Raw genomic sequence first — 22,452 nt, forward strand, 5'->3', positions numbered from 1 at the left:
ACCCATATTCTTAACATATGTTTAATTTGAGTAACTCTCCTCCTTTAAAATACCTCTTGATTCTAAATCCACATCCTGATTTGCCCACTCTTGTTACCATTTTCTGCTGCCTGTTCTGAATTAATCCTTTGAGGTGGTCATTCCCCGGAAAGAAAAAAGGAAAATGAGAAGAGAGATGCAAAGTTGGGAATGTGAATGAAAGAGAATGGGAGAAAGCAGAAGGAAGGGGATCATTAACTAGAGTCTGCTTTCATGAGCTAGATTTTCTTTGAGCTGTGTAAGAAAGGAGAGGTAGAGGAAGAAGAGAAATAAAAAAAAGCGCTTGAAAGGTTATCCATTAATATCCCTACTGAAGAATGAAAATCATTTTTTTCAGTAGAGCTCAATTTACAGATTATTTTCATTTCTCTGTCGTACTTCATCTCAAAGAATTGATATAATCTAAAAAGTGGTTAAAACTATTAAAATAGTTTCCATAGTAGAAAATTAAATGATTTTACTAACTGTCAAAGTCAGTGTTTAAACTGAGATAATTTGAATTATATTTTATATAGTGATCATGTCACTGGGATGTCTAAACATTCTTTGGAAAAGTAATAATCCCTGATTCTGATTTCTCATCAACAGAAAACTGACTAAAGGTTAAGATTATTAGCCACCAATTGCTGTTATTTGCAAAAACCTAAAGAGAAGGCTGGTTTTCATGAAGACTTTTGAATTGAAATATATTCTCCACCTTGGAACAATTAACCCTTTAGGAGACTTTCTACATTTTTCTTAGGTGTATTTTCTGCTCAGAGGGTCATGAAACTGCTTCAAATACTTGATTTAAAATATATTTGAAAATTAAATAGCAATATATTGTGCTATTAAATATAAGACGGCAAAATATTATGTTGCTTCATAACATCAAATTTGTTTTCTGTCTATCTATCTCTCTATCTAGCAATCAATCAAATACAGGTTTTCCTAGGCCACAGCAGACTGGTTTTTAAATGAAGTCATATTAACAGTGTAAAACATATTTCTCTGGTCCTCATCTCATTTGAAACTTAGGCCCTCTGGGGTCTTCACATTCTCCCACGTTTTTCCTGGGAGTTCTCAGAGGATGTTGCAAATGTGTTCATGAATGAGGTTCCAATGACTGCCCATGAAGCTAAAAGCAGCTTGCAATGACTCTAGCACTCAAGCCCCAAGTTCTTGCCCTCTGCCCTGTCCCCATTAGCATCGGAGGGCTGGCCTCACTCACTCCAGAGCAAGCTCCATCACTTGGTGCTGGTTTCCATTGCTGCAGCGCCATTGTTGCTGATGATGCTCCAGACCCCTGAATAGTCCTGGGCCTTCCAGAACTGAAGCCAGCGGTCAGGGCATATTCCATGAAGGAGACAAAATTGTTTCTCTCCGCCAAAGTGTGTATTCTTTGTCTGAAGGAAGCCTAAACATACAGGCTAGATACTCCACTTGTTCATAACAAATACAGTCTTTTCTGTTGTTCCAGTAGCACCCTTTTGCAAATAGAGCTCTGCAGACCTCTCCCACTGATCATGCCTTCCACACTGTGAACACTGCTTAAACTCAAACCTGGCTACCTGTTTAATTATATTTCAAGTTTGAAATGTAATGCCGTTTACCTCAACACTGGGGCAGATGACTTTTTTTTTTTTTTTAGATGGAGTTTGGCTCTTTGTTGTCCAGGTTGGAGTGCAGTGGCGTGATCTCGGCTCATCGCAACCTCTGCCTCCCGGGTTCAAGCAATTCTCCTGCCTCAGTCTCCCAAGTAGCTGGGATTATAGGCATGAGCCACCACGCCCAGCTAATTTTGTATTTTTAGTAGAGATGGGGTTCTCCATGCTGGTCAGGCTGGTCTCAAACTCCCGACTTCAGGTGATCTGCCCATCTCGGCCTCCCCAGATGATATTTTATTCAGAGCAATTCAACAGATATTTATTGAACCTAGCACTGTGCTAGGTACTGAGGCCACAATGATAAATACGACCTGTTCCTTGCCTTTGAGGAATCTGTCCCTGCCCCACTAGGTCAAAAGCAAGAATAGGTGATCTGAGGTAGAATGCATGGTACAAAACAAATAACTAGTGAGTAGTTTACCCAGAACACCCCAGCCGCTGCATTGTCACCTGACTTAAGGTGGACGGTGGAGTGGAGGTGGGAATGGTTAGGCTCGTTTGTGGAAAAGGGCTTTGGAAGTCTGAGCTAGCTCACATTAGGAGGGAGGCGACCTCACATGAAGAATACCTACCTCCTACCTCAAGAGCCTGCAAATGTTTGGGGATGACTGGTGAACCACAGGTATTCCTAAGGCTGGTTCTTATTAGGCAGGGAAAACTAGAAGCCTCGCTTTTCCTCATCCTTGCTGTGGAATGAAACTAATAAAGTCCGTTACTATTTAGATAAGTGAGTGAATGCTGTTTGTTTGAGAAATACTGTTCCTGGGGAGGGTCTGACCAGTAGAAGCCTCTGAAGGGCTTTTTGGGGGTAGAGAGAGAGCCCAGCTAGAGGGTGGTTCAAGTAATGTAAGAATCAATGGCAACTCTGTTAATGTCATTAGGTTAAACCTACCTAATCAAAGTCATAAGGAAAGCCTTACCTTTGCATACATATTTTTGTTGTTGTCCAAATAAAACAAGTAACCCAAAATCTAGCACAATGACTGTCTATACAGGGCTGAATATCTATAAAAGAAAAACACCTAAAAGAAGTTTGCATTGCCAGATGCTTGGCATCATGTAATCAAAACATTTTGAACGTATTTTAAAATAGTCTTCCAGATGTGTGACAGCTTTGAGCTTAGCTACAGTCACTATCTACATTTTGGAGGGAGAGTGGAAAACTGAGTTCGTTACTCAAATCATACAGGAAAATTGAATCCTTATTGCCTTCCAAGTCTGATTGCCTTGGGAAAAGGTAGTTTTATTTTATTTTTTGCCTTTCTACCAATTTCTTCAACACTGTATTTGACCTGACAAATGTAAACACAGTAGAACTTTCCACAGTACCTTGCGTTTGCCATAAGAAAGATGTTATTACCACCAAGGGTGACATTTCTTGACTGTGAAGTAGTCTAGTTATTTAGAATTCAACTTTTATTTTGTGCTTACTTTCCCTAGTTCTTGATATTAACTATACTTAATATGTACCAATTTACCCAATTTCTTTTCATTTTAGGGCTCATGCTCAAGAACATGGAATTAACTAAGGAAAAAAAAATAAGTTAAATAAAGTAGAGGGGTTTTTTTTGCCTTTGAACTAGATTTTCCCAGAAAAATTCACATTCTTCAGTGAGAGTTGTGTGCTATGTTAAGCCCACTGTAGGATATTTATCTGTGCTCAAAGTAGGCACCACATATTAAATGACCTACTAGTACTATAGGAAAAATTGCTCAGGAGAATTTGCACCCTGTGAAATTTGCAGTTATTTCCTCCTGGCCCACACAGAAATATTCTATTTGTGCTTAAGTCCATCAGTAAGTAAATCTATGAATTTTGTTGCTGATATGGTATCATTGCCAATTTTAAAAGAAGAGAATGCTTCACGTAGAAAATATTGAAGTGGTGGTGTGTGTCGATCTAGTTCTCAAGACATATCTTTCTGTCAACATACTTGAGTGTACTGTTCAGTTAACTTTCAATTATTCTTAATTAGTCTTTGATACCAGTTATATATGATACATTTTATAACTGGCAAATACAATTGGGCAAATATAATACATTGGCATGTCTTTCTGAAGCTACAGTTAATTTAAAGATAAGACGGGATCTCTGTAATTGTACTGGTAGAGAATGGGTAGAAGTTTGCCCAAGTGACACATACCAATCAGCATAAAATGTCACTGCTTCAAAACAATTGAAAAACTTAAAAAATGAAAATATGTTCCTATGGTCTGCCAAAACCATCCTGAAATTTTATCTGCATTGGTGGGAGGAGGGTTGGGGACAGTGGCGGGAAGTTTATTGTTACATTTTTTTCATGCCATGAGAACAAATTTGAAAAAGTTTCGACAGAAGGTGTATGGATTGTGATTGATGTGATGGTTGGTAGCACCTCTACTGAGAGAGTAGTTCTGTTAATGTAACTTAGACTTGAAAGATTTATTTTGGAGGAAGAGGGTCTGTGACTCATGGGTTGCAAATAACAGCAGAGTTTGGGTTTTTGCTAGTGGGTCTACAGTATGCTCTGTGTGTCTCTGCTTCAGTCTGAAGATTACCATCCTCTCTTTTTTCTTGGTTGATCTGTTTGAAATGGTAATTGGGAAAGGGGTTTAGTATGAGATAGGAAGTAGAAAGGAATTTTAAATCTCTATTCTGCCTGGAACTTTGGCTGTCTCAATATGGGAGTAAACAATTCAGATTAACCTCTTTAGGAAAATCACACAACAGATTATATTCTATCAGGTGAAAGAAAGTGAAATAGAACTAGAGTCCATTTTTAAAGCCAAAACATAAACTCAGGTGAACATGAGCTTGAATATGAAGATTGTTTGTCTGGAAGTGTACAGTATATATGTGACCATGACTTCAGCTAGTGATGAGCTGTGGGAATCAGCTGAATTTATACATACTCCGAAGTGCTTAATTTATCATTTTCTCAAAATATTTACAAGTTTATCAAGTATTTGTTGACCACTATGATAGAATAATGGCCTCCCAAAGACATTTCTATTCTTATACCAGGAACCTGTGAATGTTACCTCAAGTGGCAAAAGGGACTTTGCAAACAGGATTAAATTAAGGATTTTTTAATTTTTTTTAAAAATTTTTTCCATATGTTATTGGGGTACAGATGGTGTTTGCCTACATGAGTAAGTTCCTTAGTGGTGACTTGGGGAAGGGTGGGATGGGGGTGAGGGATAAAAGACTACAAATAGGGTGTAGTGTACACTGCTCAGGTTATGGGTACCCCAAAATCTCACAAATTAAGGATCTTGAAATGGAGAGGTTATCCTGGATTATGTGGATCAGACCAATGTAATCACAAGGTATCTCATAAGTGAAAGGGGCAGAGAGAGGCAAAAAGGGTCAGACTCAGAGAAGATGTGAGGATGGAAGCAGGATCAGAAGGTGTGATGTGAGAGAGAGACTCGACCAACGCTTGCTGGCTTTGAGGGTGAAAGGTGGCATGAGGCAAGAAATGAGGGTGGCCTCTAGACGTTGGAAAGAAAGCAAAGTAGTTGATTCTCCCCTAGAGCCTCCAAAAAGAAACATAGCACTATTTACCCCTCCATTTTAGTCCTTCCAACCTCCAGAGCTGTAAGATAATAAATTTGTGTTGTTTTAAGCCATTAAATGTGTCATAATTTGTTTTTTGTTTTGTTTTGTTTGAGACAGGGCCTTGCTCTGTCACCCAGGCTGGAGTGCCATGGCATAATCTCAGCTCACTGAAGCCTTAACCTTCTGGGCTCAAGTGATCCTCTTGCCTCAGTCTCCCAGGTAGCTGGGACTATAGGCATGTACTACCACGCCTGGCTAATTTTGTATTTTTTGTAGGGACAGGTTTTTGCCATGTTGCCCAGGCTGGTCTTGATCTCCTGGGCTCAAGTGATCCTCCTGCCTCAGCCTCCCAAAGTGCTGGGATTAGCAGGTAATTTGTTACTGCAGCAAGAGCAAACTAATGCTAATGCCTACCAACTCTTAGAACTGGCTTAGACACAAAGAACAACACAGAGAGAAGAGAAGCCCATCTCCTGCCCTTCTGAGGCTTCCAACTCCAACGGATCCATTTTATTATGCCCGTGAAGAAATTAAGCCCAATAGAATTGACATGATTTTCACATAGAAAATCAGTCTTGAGTACCAGTGGATCTTTCCACTGCATCCATATCCTATGAATAGGATGAAGGGGAAAAAATCACATCCTGTCCCTTCCCCACAAACTTTGTATGTTACCTTAAGGGCTGCTGTCCTCTGACCAGAGCAGGAAACAAACAGCTTAATGACAATCAAATCATTTTTTACTTAGGAGGACTCATCTATAGGATAGAGTCATGCTTTTGCATTCTGAAGAGCTAGAACTACCTACAGCCATTAAAGAAAGGGAAGATGACCTGTTCTCTCAGGCAGTGGCCCTTAATTTAATTGAAGAAACTACATCCTAAAGGAGTTAAGTCCCATAAACCAAGTGACACAGCTATAGAAAGAGCCTTTCCAGAACGTGAGTTTCCTGACTCCCTTTTCAGTTTGTGCCCCTTCTCCCAGCAGACACGTAAGGTTCCAGCTGCTTTTTCAGAATCTGAAATAGGAACCCAGTGCCTTTCACTAACCTACTTCCCAGCACACCCTGTGGATTACAAAGGGAAATTAACATGTAAAGAAATCCTTTGGAAACTAAAGGAGTCATGTTAATTCTCTTGCTATATTACTTGGCTGGTCTCACTGTTGGTGTCATTTTCAAGTGTGGGGCTTGGTTTAATAGAGACAGCCAACAACTGTGGATCTAATCAAATGGGGCTCAGAGCACGTAAATTTCAGTGTAGGGAGCTGTAAGAAATATTTTCAAGTTTTGGAATGTTCTGACAGGAATGAGACAGAAAATATTCAAAGGAAGCTGGAAAATCAAGCTACGGATCTTGCTTTTCAGGTCTGTTATAGTCACTTTGTGAAGTATTGCAGACAATTCATTATAATTTATCACACTGATACTCATAGATTGGATGAAGCCCAAACACAACTGAGTTAGATGCATATTAAATTACCTCTTACTTAAAAGGAGGGTGGTCTTACCAGGGCAGGATGGAGTTCATTAGCAGGCTCAGAAGCTTTCCTTAACTCTTCATTATCTGGTTTCATATTATTCCTGGCTCCTCAGGATCATTGAACACCTTCGTTTTTTTCAACTCCTGGAGAATTGCACCAGGCACTTTGTGAATCTCACCAATCAATAATTCCAAAGATAAAAGACTCATCATCACAAGTCTATGCACAAAGCACAAATTACTGGGAAATCTGTTCCTATTCTTTGTATAAATTCATTTTTTTCTTTTTTAGAGAAAAGAAAAAATACTGCCCTGGTGCATTTTAATTTAGATTTGTATGAAGCAAAATGTTGCTTTTTATTATGATAATTGACTGACACATACATTGGGTGTAATCTAACATATGTTTAGGAATGTATTATCACATTTATTCTAGCTGACCCATAATATCTCACATATAAATTCGATGAAGAACATGGTTCAGAATAGAATTCTACTGACAGATGGTCTTTAATATGCCTCTAGACTCTTTTTCCTGAACTGGAAATTTCAACCTCTATGTAAATGCCCCTTAATGTGTACATCCTACGTCTTATGATTGAAAATAGTATTTCCCTTGTGGACTGAGAAAAATCCCTGAAGTGTTGTAAATTTAATCATTTGATCCCCCCAGAATTTTTATTCATATATTTTTCTTTATCTCTTGATTTGTTATTTTGTCCTTTTAAAAACCAGCTCAGGTTGAACTCTGGGGAATTTGATTCCCATTTGACTGTTGATCTTCCAAGTACACATAAATGTTGTGGTAAGAGGGAATTGCCTTCAGCTTAGAAATGAACCCACAAGGACACATTTCTGGTCCTTTCTACGATGCAGCCATTCTCGGTCTATGGGTCTCTTGCAAAACTTCAAAGACTCTTCGGTGGACACAACAGTGGTGTAGAAATTGAGGGCTCGGTAAGAATTGGGATTGGTTAACAATTTAAAACATAAGTTTACCCTTGTCTCTTCCACATACCGTATAGTACTAGCACTTAAATTCAGTTTTTTCAAGTTCTTTTTAGTACTTCCAAGTATCGGTTTATCGATAGAACCATCAAGGTAGACATAGTCCTAGAGGTCACCTGGTTCATCTTTGTGCTTTAGGCATAAGCATGTCTAAGTCATTCTAGGCAAATAAAAAAAGACAAATCCTCACTAACACTCTTTCTACCTTTGGTGTCATTGCTTTGTTGGGTGTAGGGCTTCACTTCTTATTGTCTTCTTCAAGGTTTATATTCACCACATAGTTTTAATGTGAAGAAGGACCTATTCTTGCCAAATTATTTTATTTTCTTGCTAAATTTAGAATGATCCAACTGCTTCTTTGTACTGTCACAGCTGGCAAAACCACCACGGTTATTCAGAAAAACCATGTGAAGATGCTGTGCATAGTGGAACACTTTAAGTTTTGTTTTTTTTTTTAAATGGTCTCCCTATAATTTCTGACCTAAGTGCCTTGGTAATGATCTAATGTGGGCTAGTCCATGACTCTTTGGGTGGATCCTCCAAACGTAGATTTATTTTACCAGCAAGGGATTGAGTGACATATGGAGACTGAATTTTTTTCTTTTTTTCTCAGCCTCCTCAAACAACAAACCCCGAATCCTACAAATTCAAAAAGAAATTGTCCAAAGCAGGACATATGTATCATGCAATTGTTTTTAGACATTCTTGCCAGTGCAACAGTTCTGAATCTGATTAGCTTATTATTATTATTATTTTTTTGTATTGTGCTGGTAAAAAATAATACCTGATAACTGAATTTTTCTCTTGGATTCTGTAGCTGATGAACGCTATTGCTTCTTTTATATGGCCCAGGAAGGGAACACAGACTAAGAAGCTGGCTCTTCTTTTTTTTTTACATGCTTATTCTGTCAAGAATGAGAAGAAAGTACCATATTTTTGAATGCTGTATTTTCCTCCTTTGTAAGGACTTAGTACTTTTTCAGTAAAAATAAATTTAATTTGTGGCTACACTTCAAGTAAGATGGTTTGATGTCAACGTACAGCAGTCCCAGCTCTGGACTTAGAGAAGTCGTGTGGCTGACTCCCTTAGCATCACTTTCATGTGGTTGGGTTAGCCATTCTCAGAAACCCCAAACATTTCTGAAGATCCTAAACTGGAGACGTTCACAAGTCTTCCCTCCCTTTTTGCTACTAATCCTTCATGTTTTAACAAGCACCGAAGTTAATGCTGCCTACACTTTTTCCTGTCAAATTGGAACTCTTTCTTCTGTCTCAAGTAATCTGTTCTCTCTAGTTCATACTTTCATAAATCAAAGGGGTGGATGTCAACACACACCATATCCAAACATCAGCTTCCTTTCTCTTAATTAAGCAGGATTTAGACATTTGATTTGAATAAAACTGTTGCTTTTTAACATACAAAGGCAACCATATATTCATCTTCATCTCTTCCTGTTATTTTTTATCTCTATAAATAAAACAAAGTTTGCCTTCGCCTTGTACCACATCACTATTCCAGTCTAGGCCTAGAAACTTGGGTTTTATATTTTCTAAAAAAGAGACGAGAGACTTTGGTGAACTGTTGGCAGTCAGTACTGATAAAGCCACCTTTGATCTGAACATGCTTCAGTGAGCATTATTGTTAGATATTGATATTTTTGAACTTTTTCCTAAATGCAAGCCATCCTTTTATTTCCAAAATGTGACCATTTTACCCAAGATTATTCTATCTCTCAATGAGACAACTGTGTAAAAAGTATGTATATTATTTCATATCATTTGAGTTCAGAAAAATGTTCCTCGGGTCCTGTGTTTATGTCTCTAAGAAGTTCCATTTTTTATTAAAGCACACAATAGCGGCCCTATTCACTTTTCATAATAATAAATAATAATTCACATAATTATTTTGAGGAATAGACACATTCAATTTCAAAAGAACTTGTTGGATTGTAATGGCACTTTTGGTTTATGTAGTGACAAGATGAAAACAAAGCATTTTCTCCCAAAGTGACACTCAATGCAGAGCTTGTCAGGAGTGACCCAATTGGTTTCCAAACTGCTAACTGTTCATTAGACTCTCCTGAAATGATTAATTGGTTTCAATCAGTTCCCAGCAGGAAGTACCAAACTCATGGTAAATATCACCACAATTGGTACTAATTAGCTCTGTTGTCACCTGTCCCGACTGATGGGCTGGGAGCTGAGTGAGGTGAGAGATCTCTACACCAGCAGCAGAAACCAACTGGAGAGAGGTCAGAGACTCACCGCCAAGGCCACTGTAACAGGGAGGGAACCCACAAGCCCTCTCTGTCATGTGGGTATGCATGAGGCTTAGCCTGTGACTACCAGTCCCACAGAGGTGAGGAAGTAAGAAATGTGATGCTTGGGCAGGACGCGTATCTCAAAGAGAAGAGGCACTTGCATTCAACCGATGCAAGTTTTCACAGTATATTGATGTCAAAGTCAGCCAAGCTGTAGTTCCAATCTGGACTTTGCCACTTACTCTTAATTTGATCTCAAGCCAGTGGCTTACTTCTCTGAGCCTGGGTTTCCTAATTCGAAAAAATATAGGCAATATTACCCACCTAGTAGGACTGATACAGCAATGTGTAGTATATGCTTGACACTTGTTTAGTAAGTGCGCAAAAATTTTGGAATGCTGGCCACAAGTAAATAGCCATGTAGCTGGGGGTGACAGTGATAATGTTCATTAGAATTCCTGACAATAAACAAGAAAACTCCTAGTGTCTACATGGAGAGTGATGTTAAGAGAAGTTGGGACCGGCCGGGCGCGGTGGCTCAAGCCTGTAATCCCAGGACTTTGGGAGGCCGAGATGGGCGGATCACGAGGTCAGGAGATCGAGACCATCCTGGCTAACACGGTGAAACCCCGTCTCTACTAAAAAATACAAAAAAAACTAGCCAGGCGAGGTGGCGGGCGCCTGTAGTCCCAGCTACTCCGGAGGCTGAGGCAGGAGAATGGCGTGAACCCGGGAGGCGGAGCTTGCAGTGAGCTGAGATCCGGCCACTGCACTCCAGCCCTGGCGACAGAGTGAGACTCCATCTCAAAAAAAAAAAAAAGAGAAGTTGGGACCTAAACCTTCATTTCTTTTTTATTTATCATTTTCTAAGAGCCTAATTATTTCAGTGGAGAGGAGAAACAAGGAGAGTTGTAAAAACTAGCAAATAGGCCGGGCGTGGTGGCCAACACCTGTAATCTCAGCACTTTGGGAGGCCGAGACAGGCGGATCACAAGGTCAGGAGATCGAGACCACCCTGGCTAACACGGTGAAACCCCGTTTCTACTAAAAATACAAAAATTAGCCGGGCATGGTGGCGGGCGCCTGTAGTACCAGCTACTTGGGAGGCTGAGGCAGGAGAATGACGTGAACCCAGGAGGCGGAGCTTGCCGTGAGTGGAGATCGCCCCACTGCACTCCAGCCTGGGCGACAGAGCGAGACTCTGTCTCAAAAAAAGAAAAGCAAAAAAAAAAAAAAAAAAGCTAGCAAATAACCTTGAAGGAAATTAAGCTGTGGTATTCTAGCAAAGGAGCATATCGTAAGTTTCTCGATTGGGCTGGTTGCGAAAATGACAAATGATTCCATAAGGCAAATATCCAGACGCAGAAGGAAACTTATTCCACAATGATATTGGGTCATATTCCACAAATTAATTGTTTTAGAACCGTGTTTTTCATTTTTCTCCATGATAGGAAGCACCTACATGTGTTTGTTAAATACACAGATCACTAGATGTCTACCTTGGAAATTCTGATTCAGTATATCACAGTGAGGACCCAGGGGTTTGTGTTTTTTGTTTGTTTGTTTTAATTAACAAGCAAAATTGCATATATCTATTGTATACAACATGGTGTTTTGTTTGATATGTATACATTGTAGAAGGGTTAAATCAAGCTATTTAATATACACATCATTTTTTATAGTGAGAACACATAAAATCTACTCTGCAATTCTTAAATATATAATATATTGTTATTAACTGTAGTCACCATGTTGTACAGTAGATCTCTTGAATTTATTCCTCCTGTCTAACTGAAATTTTATGTCCTTTGACTAATATCTCCCCAGTCCTTCTATTCCAGCCTCTGGTAACCAATCTGTGTGTTTAATGAACTCTCCAAGTGCTTTTTTTTATTCAGATAAGCTTAAGAACCATTAATTTAAAACAGTACTTTTCACATTTGACTGCAAAATACTGATGCCCCAGTCGCACTCCCAGAAATTCTGACTAAATTGGTATAAGATGTGAACTGAGCATTTGAGATTTTTTAAAGCCCCCCCAATTGATGCTAAGTTACAGGCAAATTTGGAGTAATACTGATTTAGAAAATAGTCTAAAGGGTACCTATAAATGATGAATAAATAATAATTAGATGTAAAGTCACAGCACAGATCAATAGAGTCCAGCTCTAATTCAAGGTGTGAAAAAACTGTCAAGAATAAGGACTTAAAATAATTAAACCACATAATAAATGATGTAGTAACATGTGTTACTAGATCATCAGGACAACCTCCATCATCAGGACAGGACCAAGAATTACTACTGAAATTACTGGAGAAAGATTTGTTGAGCAAGAGGAGTACTCTGGACCACTTACAGTGTTTAGAGATGATTCTTCGAATCAGGAGGTAGTAATTTCTAATTCTATGTGGGAATATATTCTTTGTCTGTCTTTAAACTATATTACCCAATTCAAATCTTCCAACAGCCCCAGGGAAAATAGGCAAAGAAAATGCCTGTTCCATAGGTAGGGTAAGAACTGTTATGCTCCTGTTATAAACAAAACAAAATAAGGCTTAGATACCTCATATCCATTAGAATGGCTAATACTAAAAAGAAAGCAAAAAAAAAAAAAACAAAAACAGAAAACAGAAAATAGCAAGTGTTGGTGAGGGACATGGAGAAATTGAAACCCTTATGTATTGTGGGTGGAATGTAAAATGGCGCAGCTGCTTGCATTAGTCTGTTTTCATGTTGCTGATAAAGACATACCCAAGACTGGGCAATTTACAAAAGAAAGAGGTTTAATATGGACTTACAATTCCACCTGGTTGGGGAAGCCTCACAATCATAGCAGAAGGCAAGGAGGAGCAAGTCATGTCTTACATGGATGGCAGTAGGCAAAAATAAAAATAAAAATAAAAGCTCATTCAGGGGAACTTCCCCTTATAATACCGTCAGACCTTGTCAGACCCACCCACCACCACAAGAACACCATGGGAAAGACCTGCCCCCATGATCCAGTTACCTCCCACTGGGTCCCTCCCACAACACATGGAAATTCAAGATGAGATTTGAGTGGGGTCACAGTCAAACTATATCACTGCTACAGAAAACAGTGTGATGGTTTGTCAAAAAATCAAAAATAGAACTACATTATGATTTAGCATTTCCACTTATGGGTATGTACCCAAAATAGATGAAAGCAGGATCTCAAAGAGATGTTTGTGTACCCATGTTCTTAGCAGCATTATTCACAATAGTCAAAAAGTGTCCACTGATGAATGAATGGATAAAACAAGATGTAGTATACACATACAATGGAATATTATTCAGCTTTAAAAAGGAAAGAAATTTTGACACATGCTACAACATAGATAAACCATGAGGACATTATGCTAAGTGAAATAGCTGATCACAAGAGGATAAATATTATATGATAATACTTATATGAGGTACCTCACGTAGTCAAATTTATAGAGACAGAAAGTAGAATGGTGGTTACCAGAGGCTGATGAAGAGTGATGGGGGATAGGGGATAGGGGAGGAGTGAGGAGTTAGTGTTTAAAGGGTACCAAGTTTCAATTGGAGAAGATCAAAAGGTTCTGGAGATGGATGATGGTGATGGTTGCACAACAATGTGAATGTGTTTAATGTCACTGAACCATACACTTGAAAATGGTTAGGATGGTAACAAATTTTATGTTATGAATATTTCACCACAATTTTAAAAAATAAATAATTTGAAAAGTGTCCCTCAAATATGCAAACAAACAACTTAAGGCTTAAAGGATTCACACAGCTAGTAGGATTTCAGAGCAGAAAGTCAGTTCTTGGGACTCTGGGTCAGCCAGTCCTCCCTTTCTATCTCCCTGCCTCTCAGGGAGTAGAAACTGAAGATGATGCTCAGGAAGAAGGAAAGAGGGAAAAATAATTGTTTGAGGAAAGGATGATTCAAGCAGTCCAGACACAGTTGTCTTGAAGATAACAAATAAGGTTGGTAAATTTCATGAGGTCAGAAACATGTCTGTACGCTTTTAACAATTAAGATATATTTTACAAACCACAAGTTTACCCTTTTAAAGCATGCAGTTTTGTGTTTTTTTAGTATATTCACAAAGTTGAACAATTAGCATTGTCTAATTCCAGAACATTTTTATCATCACATAAAGAAACCCCATACTTAGTAGTCATACCTCATTCCTTCCAAGCCCAGCCCTAGGCAACCACAACTCTGCTTTGTAACTCTATGGATTTGCGTATTCTGGACATTTTATGTAAATGGAATCATATAATAAGTGGCCTTTTATGAGTTGTTTCAGTTAGTGTAATGATTTCAAGGTTCATCCATGCTATAGCATGCATCAGTACTTTATTCTTTTCATTGCCAAACATTCCATTGTATGGATTTACCACATTTCGTTTATTCATTCCTCAGTTGAGGGACATTTGAGTTGTTTCCACTTTTTAACTATTATGAATAATGCCGCTGTGGACATTAGTATACAAGCTTTTGTGAAGACATATTTTTTCAATTATCTTGGGTATATACCTAGGAGTGGAATTGGTGGGACATATGATAATTCTTTGTTTAATGTTTTGGGGAACTGCCAGACTGTTCTCCAGAGTGGCTGCACCATTGTACATTCCCACAAGCATTGTAATGAGTGTTCCAATCTCTCCACATTGTCACCAACACTTACTTCCATTTTAAAAAAATTATAGTCAACCTAGTGGATGTGAAATGGTATGTTATTTGTGGTTTGCCTACTACCTTTGTATTCTCAGCATAAAAGCCAGGACAAGGCACATGATAGGGTCTAAATACTGAAAGGCATGAAAATTCCAAGGAATTCTAAGAAAGGTTATCAAGATTTCTAATCTATAGGAAATCAAATTTTAGAATCAGCTGCTTTTTATTTCTTAGTATAAACAGTGTCAAGAGGGAGCAGGTGACTGACTCAGTCTTTGCTCCTGGGCATCCCCACATTAATGGGGTGATAACTTTTGGTAGATGCTTACTCCTCTTAGAATTTAGAATAGCCTGTGCACCCCAGGACAGAGACTTAGAGAGAGGAAGGGATAGTTTTAGAAGAAAAAAGAGGCTGGAAATGTTGGCTCATACCTGTAATCCCAGCACTTTGGGAGGTTGAGGCAGGAGGATTGCTTGAACCCAGGAGTCGGAGACCAGCCATGGCAACATAGCTAGACCCCATCGCTACAAAAAAATTTAAAAATTACCTCGGTGTGGTTTCACGTGCCTGTAATCCCAGCTACTCAGGAGGATGAGGCAGGAGGATCCCTTGAGCCCAGGAGATCGAGGCTGCAGTGAGCTGTGACTGTGCCATTTTATTCCAGCCTGGGTTACAGAGCGAGACCTTGTCTCAATAATAATAATAATAATGATATAAAGAAAAAAAGACCCTTTCCCTTCATCTCAATTAAAGTTAAGTGCCTGACCCATGACTCATGTCGTCTTGACCAGCTTCACACCTTCCATGTTGCCAAATGCCTGGCGCTACATGGTTGCCTGTAGGAGGGGTTTTCAACAGCAGTCTTCTCCAAATACACTTTTCCATTAACAAAAGAAATATCTTTGTGAGTTTTTTAGGTACTGGCAGAAATACATACTAGTTCACTAATAGCTAGAAGCATCTGATCTGTCTGCCTCAAAGCCCTCAGACAGTGAAGCATTTGTTTTTAGGCAAATAAAACGTCAGCCACCATTAAACAGCATATGGCAACAATATGACCAGTCCCTCCCTGAGGACCATCCCCTCCCCAGAAGAGATGGTACTTGAAATAGGAGATGCTTTTTGAAAGCAGAACCCCTATTTCTCCCACCCAGGCATAATGGCTGTGGAGTGGGCAGAGTGCCACACATGGAAGGTCAGAGGCAACCAGATCAAATGGGAGCCTAGAGGGTAAGCTTCCCAGCCAGGAATGACCAAAGGTTGTTCACCCTGGGCATCTGGGTCTGTGGTTAAGGGGAAGTACCATCTCTAAGCTGGCCTGGATTAGCTCTACAAAATAGAAAACAGCCTCCACAGCCACTTAAAGACAGGTCTGGGCTAACTTGAATTGAATGTAGTGATGGTGTGCAGTGAGTGAAGGGAGACATTCCAAGCTGAATCTCACCCTCATCTCTGTGGAATTCCCTGTGAATGGTGTAAAATAAACTGACTTCTCTTTAAATAGATGATGAAGAGGTGGAACTCTGTTTAGTGGGTCAGCTCATGTGCAAGTGAACATGTGGCTATATGGATAAGGAGGTGGTCTGTCTTTGCAGGGGCGGCCAGTAACTGGGCCGTCTGCTCAGGATTAAAAAGCAAACCCTTGGCCAGGCACAGTGACTCAAGCCTGTAATCCCAGCACTTTGGGAGGCCGAGACGGGCGGATCACCAGGTCAGGAGATCGAGACTATCCTGGCTAACACGGTGAAACTCTGTCTCTACTAAAAAAAAAATACAAAAAGCTAGCCGGGCAAGGTGGCGAGCGCCTGTAGTCCCAGCTACTTGGGAGGCTGAGGCAGGAGAATGGCATAAACCCGGGAGGCGGAGCTTGCAGTGAGCTGAAATCTGGCCACTGCACTCCAGCCTGGGCGACAGAGCGAGACTCCGTCTCAAAAAAAAAAAAAAACAACCCTTTTCTCAGGAGGCTTTGGTCTAAGGCATCTGCTAAAAACTTTGGAAACTGTCAATAGAGATGGCTTGGTCTGCAAAATATAGTCTCAAAACTTTGCTTGTCTGAACTTGGGAGGAACATATTGTGCAAATAATCAAAATGTGATGCTTGCCCTCTTAGAAATTGTGGTTCCTGATGTAACACTGTCTTTCTGTTATGTGTGTTGGAATATTTACAGTCAGTCTTACCAGCTTTTCATTAAGCTTGTTACATATGACCTCATCATATTTCTGAGCCCCTGATTTGACCAACAATACGGCCACATCAATGAAATCAATAGCCGTGTGAAAATAGAGTTCAACTGTAGCGTCAGGAAAGATTACTTTGATTAGTTAACATTATCGAAAAATCCTCACCAACTTTATAATTATTTTCCACTCACGTAAACTACTTGATTGATTTTTCTTTTATAAGTATTTTATAGAGATGGGGTTTCGCCATGTTGCCCATGCTGGTCTCGAACTCCTAGGCTCAAGCAATCCTCCTACCTTGGCCTCCCAAAGTTCTGAGATTATAGGTGTGAGCCTCTGCACCCAGCTTGATTTGAATTTTTAAAGGCCATACATTATTTTTCAAAGTAATTCTAAGGCATTAACATTTTAAGGAATAAAATAGAATAGGAAATAGTTAAGACTATAAAAATATCTATACACTTATATATTCTTATAGAATAACAAGGCTAGGAAACTTCTTGTTTTCAGCTAATTTTGTTTGTCTGCATTTTGTTAGTCTTAGTTTAATAATGCTTTATTATAACACTGAATAACTTAATATAAAATTTCAACTGCATAGGGAAGTAATGAAATTTTGAAAAATAACAATGGTGTTACTAATAATGATGTTTTAGATTTTATCGCCAGAAAAACGTACTGTTAAAAATGTAGGACAAAAATCCCCACATTTTTTAGTAGTGTCAATCAATTTTTCTGAAATGCTTTTTTACTTCTAACCAAATAAAGGTAGTTGACAGGATGATATCATTTGCTCTTTTTACTGACAGTCAGTAAATTCTATGACAATTAGCAGCAACAGCAATGACTACCTAGGTAACTGTGGTAACAGCAGGGGGTTTCAACAGTAAAAGATTTCTGAGATCTTTTACTCTGAGGATTGTTGATGTAGACTTTCCAAATTAAAAGAGGAGCTCTCATTGTCCAAACTGTAGTTAAGACTATAAAAATATCTATACACATATATTCTTATAGAATAACAAAGCAAGGAAACTTTTGGATGAAAAATAAAAAATTAACTCACTTATCCAAATGTTGGCCACCATTACATCAAACATTAGGGTATGTAAAGACATCTTGTGAAATGACTGAATTCTCAAGTTTACATCTAGGTCATTGAGATCTTACTACCCTAGTGTTTTTACCTGAATGATGGTGCATAGTGTGGTGTACCCTGGATACCTGTGTTGAACACAGAATAGATATGTAAACATATCCATATATATTTTAACATATATGTCATGTAATACATATAACATATATTATAATTAATGTGTTGAGCTTAAGATATAAGTGAAATTGATGAACATAACTATACCTCATCTTCCAAATAGAAAATTGAAAAAAAAGTCTACTCTTTTTCCTCATGGATATATTGTAAAAACAGGTTTTCAGCAAAACAAAGTAGACTCTGGAGGCAGGACTCTGGAGGCAGAACTCTGGCGCTGCAAGCTGGTGTTACTTTTTTTTTTTTTTTTTTTTTTTTTTTTTTTTGAGACGGAGTCTTGCTCTGCCGCCCAGGCTGGAGTGCAGTGGCCGGGTCTCAGCTCACTGCAAGCTCCGCCTCCCGGGTTTACGCCATTCTCCTGCCTCAGCCTCCCGAGCAGCTGGGACTACAGGCGCCCGCCACGTCACCCGGCTAGTTTTTTTTGTATTTTTTAGTAGAGACGGGGTTTCACCATGTTAGCCAGGATGGTCTCGATCTCCTGACCTCGTGATCCGCCCGTCTCGGCCTCCCAAAGTGCTGGGATTACAGGCTTGAGCCACCGCGCCCGGCCTACTTTTTTTTTTAGCATTAACTTCACTTTTTATCAAATTTAAATAAAACTCTGAATTTGAGATAGAGGGCTTTTGTGACATTTAAAATTTTTTGAAATGGTTTAGTAGTCCTTTGTTGGTGGTAAGTGTTGGATGAATGAATGAATGAAGACTGACCAAATTAGTGAATGGACAAGTAGGTTTTGGAGTTGTCACCCTATGGGGCTGGGTTCTAGTTGATTGCCGACTATGTGTTTCAGTTTTGTAGAAATACCTCCACTGCTGGTTTTCCTCTGGTTTAGTCTCAACAAACAGTACAAGCTTGGGAGGGATATTTGCTGGGATTTAGCTGAAACACAGAAGCAATCAAGTGGTTGAATTCTGCATTTTAAAAATTGAATGACATTCCTTTATCCATATTGATTTGAGCTTTGGTAAATTCAATTGTTGATACCACCTGGATAATTTTAAATCTTTCTGAAGCTTTAAAAAAAAATTTCCAACATAGCTCCAGCAACATAAGAATTTCATCAATTGAAAGCTAAGAATCATTTCTGTGGGATGTGTAAAACAAGAAGCTGACCAGCATTATTTTCTTTGTCTTTAATTCAGTATCATTATTGAGAGTTATTCTTGAACTTTATGAAAACCAGATTGGGGCATGAGCATGTTCTCCATTGAATCATGTTCAAGGAATTGAAACTGAAAATCATTCAAAGTAGGGAAACATGACATTGAAAAATAGTCTACATTCTTTATTCTCCCTCAGAGTATCTGAGGCTGTTTCTAACTAGGAAGCCTTAGGCTGATAGGAGATCTGGGTTTGGTTTCTTGTTGTTGTTTTTTTTTTTTTTTTTTTGAGACGGAGTCTCGCTCTGTCGCCCAGGCTGGAGTGCAGTGACCAGATCTTGGCTCACTGCAAGCTCCTCCTCCCGGGTGTACGCCATTCTCCTGCCTCAGCCTCCCCAGTAGCTGGGCCTACAGGCGCCCGCCACCTCGCCCGGCTAGTTTTTTTGTATTTTTTGGTAGAGATGGGGTTTCACCGGGTTAGCCAGGATGGTCTCGGTCTCCTGACCTCGTGATCCACCCGTCTCGGCCTCCCAAAGTGCTAGGAATACAGGCTTGAGCCACCGCGCCCAGCCGGTTTCTTGTTTTTTGTCTTGTTCTGTTTTATTTTAATAGATGTTTAGTTTACTAGTCAAAAAGAGGTCTTAGGTTTTTGTTTGGGTTTTTTTGTTACTACTTTGCTGGTGTATCAGTTATGACCTTGGATCCTCTTACTCATTTGCTCCAAAAGTTGTGATTTCTCACCATTGTCCACAGAAAAAATTCCAAATAATCTCATTCAAGGCTTTCGGCTGTCTAGCCCAGGCAACCTCTTAGCCACACTTCTTACTATCTGATTCTTCCATGCAAGTCCCTTTCCAGTCAAAAAAGACTATGAGCTGCTCACAAGTCTCGTTTTGCTGCCTCTAGTCCTTTTCCTTCATTATCCTATCCTTCAGGAATGCCTGTTGCTTCTCTCCAGTCTTTGAATGTTCCATGTATACTTCAAAGTGTGATTCATCCTCTTCCATGAGGTCTTTCCAACCATCTCACCGTTTCCAGCCTCCTCTCCCCCTCCCTAACTAAAACAAATCTTCTCCTTCCATCTATCCCCCTCACACACAGAGACACACACACACACTCCATATGCTCCTTCAATTTAGTCATAGCGTGTATCACATTCAGGGCTGCTATTTGGGTGTGCAAGTTGTGCTCTGCACAAGAACGTCAAGCCGAAGGGACACATAGGGATGAAAATCCATCTTACTCTCCATTTGCCAAGGCGTGCACCTGCCCATATGACTGTGTTTCTGCAGAGGATACCTTTTTCTGTTTTCCACAAAGGCACCTTATGGACTGGTAGCCCATCTGTTCATCTGCGTCCATGTTTTTTAGTTCCGTTTCCCAGAGCACAAATTTGCTGAGGGCAATGACTACCCTTTTATTCCTACCATTCCTGGTACAGTGCCTTCTTTACATATGGTAAGTTCTCAGTGACTTCATTTAATTTAATTAAGGCATGAAATGTATTGACTAAAAACAATTACTTTAGCTTATAAATGCAAATATGAAAAGTACTGTAGGAATCAAAATGGACTTAGTAGATGTGGAACAGTAACTTGTCTGACTTTAAGTGCATTATGGTTCTATGTCAGCTAAGTAATTTCCTACAAAATGTAGTGCCCAGTAGTCTTTTGTGGGGCTTCAGAAACCACATTTGTGACAGACTGACAGACCATGGCAGAGCTGGACTGAAATCCATTTCTGGTTGTTTGTTAAAATAGGCAAGGAATAACATTAAGAATTTTCTGCAGTGGGCAGAATTAAGATCAGGAAGAATGCCCATGGGAGGTGAGGGAATTTTGGGAGGAGTCGGTTGGATCAGTCTGAGGTCAGTATACTTCCAGGAAGTCTACATTAAGGCAAAAACAAAAATAAGGCCTCATCTTAAAGCCCTTGAAGCTAGAATGACTCTGTCTTTACCAACACTGCAAATTGTGTAACTTGATGTGGCCATGCTCTCAAAGTAAAAAATTGCTTCGTAAAGGCTTTAGTGGAGAATTAATATTAGTTCTGTTGCAATTTTATGTGACAAATGAGAAATGTCCATAAAGCAAGCTTTACAGACCACAAAACAATGATGTACTTAAGATAGGTTTTATGCCTATTTGATAAAATGGACAGGACTTCAAATTTCAGATTGCAAGGAGCAACCATTGGTCAGCCTCTCCAAGCAAGTCCCGTGCCTATGTACAAAATTTCTTAGTAACTATGCACTTTTACAGTCCCAGCTTTAAATTGCTTTTTGTTTTCCAGGATGTATTGAGTTTATGTGATGAACTGTTTTCAGGAAGAAACAAGCCGTCTACAACCATTTCACAGTGCATCTCTTTCTCTCTCTCCTTTTCCCTGACAGTCCTCTGTGATGTCAGTCTGCTTTGCCCGTTTCCATCCTAACTTGGTGGTTGGTGGGACTTACTCGGGCCAGATTGTTCTCTGGGACAATCGCAGTCATCGAAGGACTCCAGTGCAGCGGACACCCTTATCAGCTGCTGCACACACGGTAATGCAAATTTTTGCCATATCCCTGTGAGCCACCAGGCCCTGAAAGAGAAAATAACTCTACTCAAAAAGTATGGATGTTTTCTGTAATGCCAAGTTGGGAGGATCTACTTTATTATGATTGAATCCTGACCAACTAAAAATTGAGTAAAAAGTACATGAAGGAATCACTGGCTTTAGGTATGTCTCTTAATAACCTACATGTGCTAGGATGTAGGGAGGATCTCCTTGGCTCTCCCAAAGGCCACCAGTGAAGAGGAACCTTGGACGAGGCATCTGTGGAATTGTTTTCCCAAAGAAACCCTATGCATTTACATTATAAGGTAGAAACATGTATTTTCAAATAGATCCTGAAGAGTAAGGATTTCACGTCAAGGGATGATATACGGGACTTTTGCCAACAGGCCTTTTCCATTTGTGATTTGAGAGAGTACTTTGACTTTAAATTCTGGAATGTGTAGTGTAAGTCTCAACATAAAGTCTACAGTGACAATATAATCCTTGGGGTTAAAAGTCAACATCTCAAAACCATTACCCATAATTTAGTAGAAGAGGTTCAGTATAAGTGTTCATAAGACAACTACTCTGTCATTTCCTTTAAGAGAATGACAGGTGTGTACAGCAATTGTTCAGAGGAATGAGAAGACAGGCATGTCTCCATCAATCCTTGCTACCTTGACACTCAGGGTAACTGATGTTCTTTCTCTGAAATGCCC

The 22,452-nt window shown here is 39.4% G+C and overlaps 1 protein-coding gene across 6 annotated transcripts in view; it reads left to right on the forward strand.

Moving 5' to 3' along the window:
* Positions 1-22,452, forward strand: part of DYNC1I1 (dynein cytoplasmic 1 intermediate chain 1) — a 343,168-nt gene that overhangs the window by 237,795 nt on the left and 82,921 nt on the right. For 5 of the 6 annotated variants that reach the window (XM_033192651.1, XM_033192653.1, XM_033192652.1 and 2 more), the window contains one exon: positions 21,591-21,737. The exons of the other annotated variant lie outside the window; for it this stretch is intronic. In XM_033192651.1, coding sequence (XP_033048542.1) covers positions 21,591-21,737 — 147 coding nt within the window. The remainder of the gene's footprint in view (positions 1-21,590; positions 21,738-22,452) is intronic. 6 annotated transcript variants of the gene reach the window in all.

This window comes from Trachypithecus francoisi, unplaced genomic scaffold, assembly GCF_009764315.1.
Source record: "Trachypithecus francoisi isolate TF-2019V2 unplaced genomic scaffold, Tfra_2.0 Lachesis_group4, whole genome shotgun sequence".
NCBI lineage: Eukaryota > Metazoa > Chordata > Mammalia > Primates > Cercopithecidae > Trachypithecus > Trachypithecus francoisi.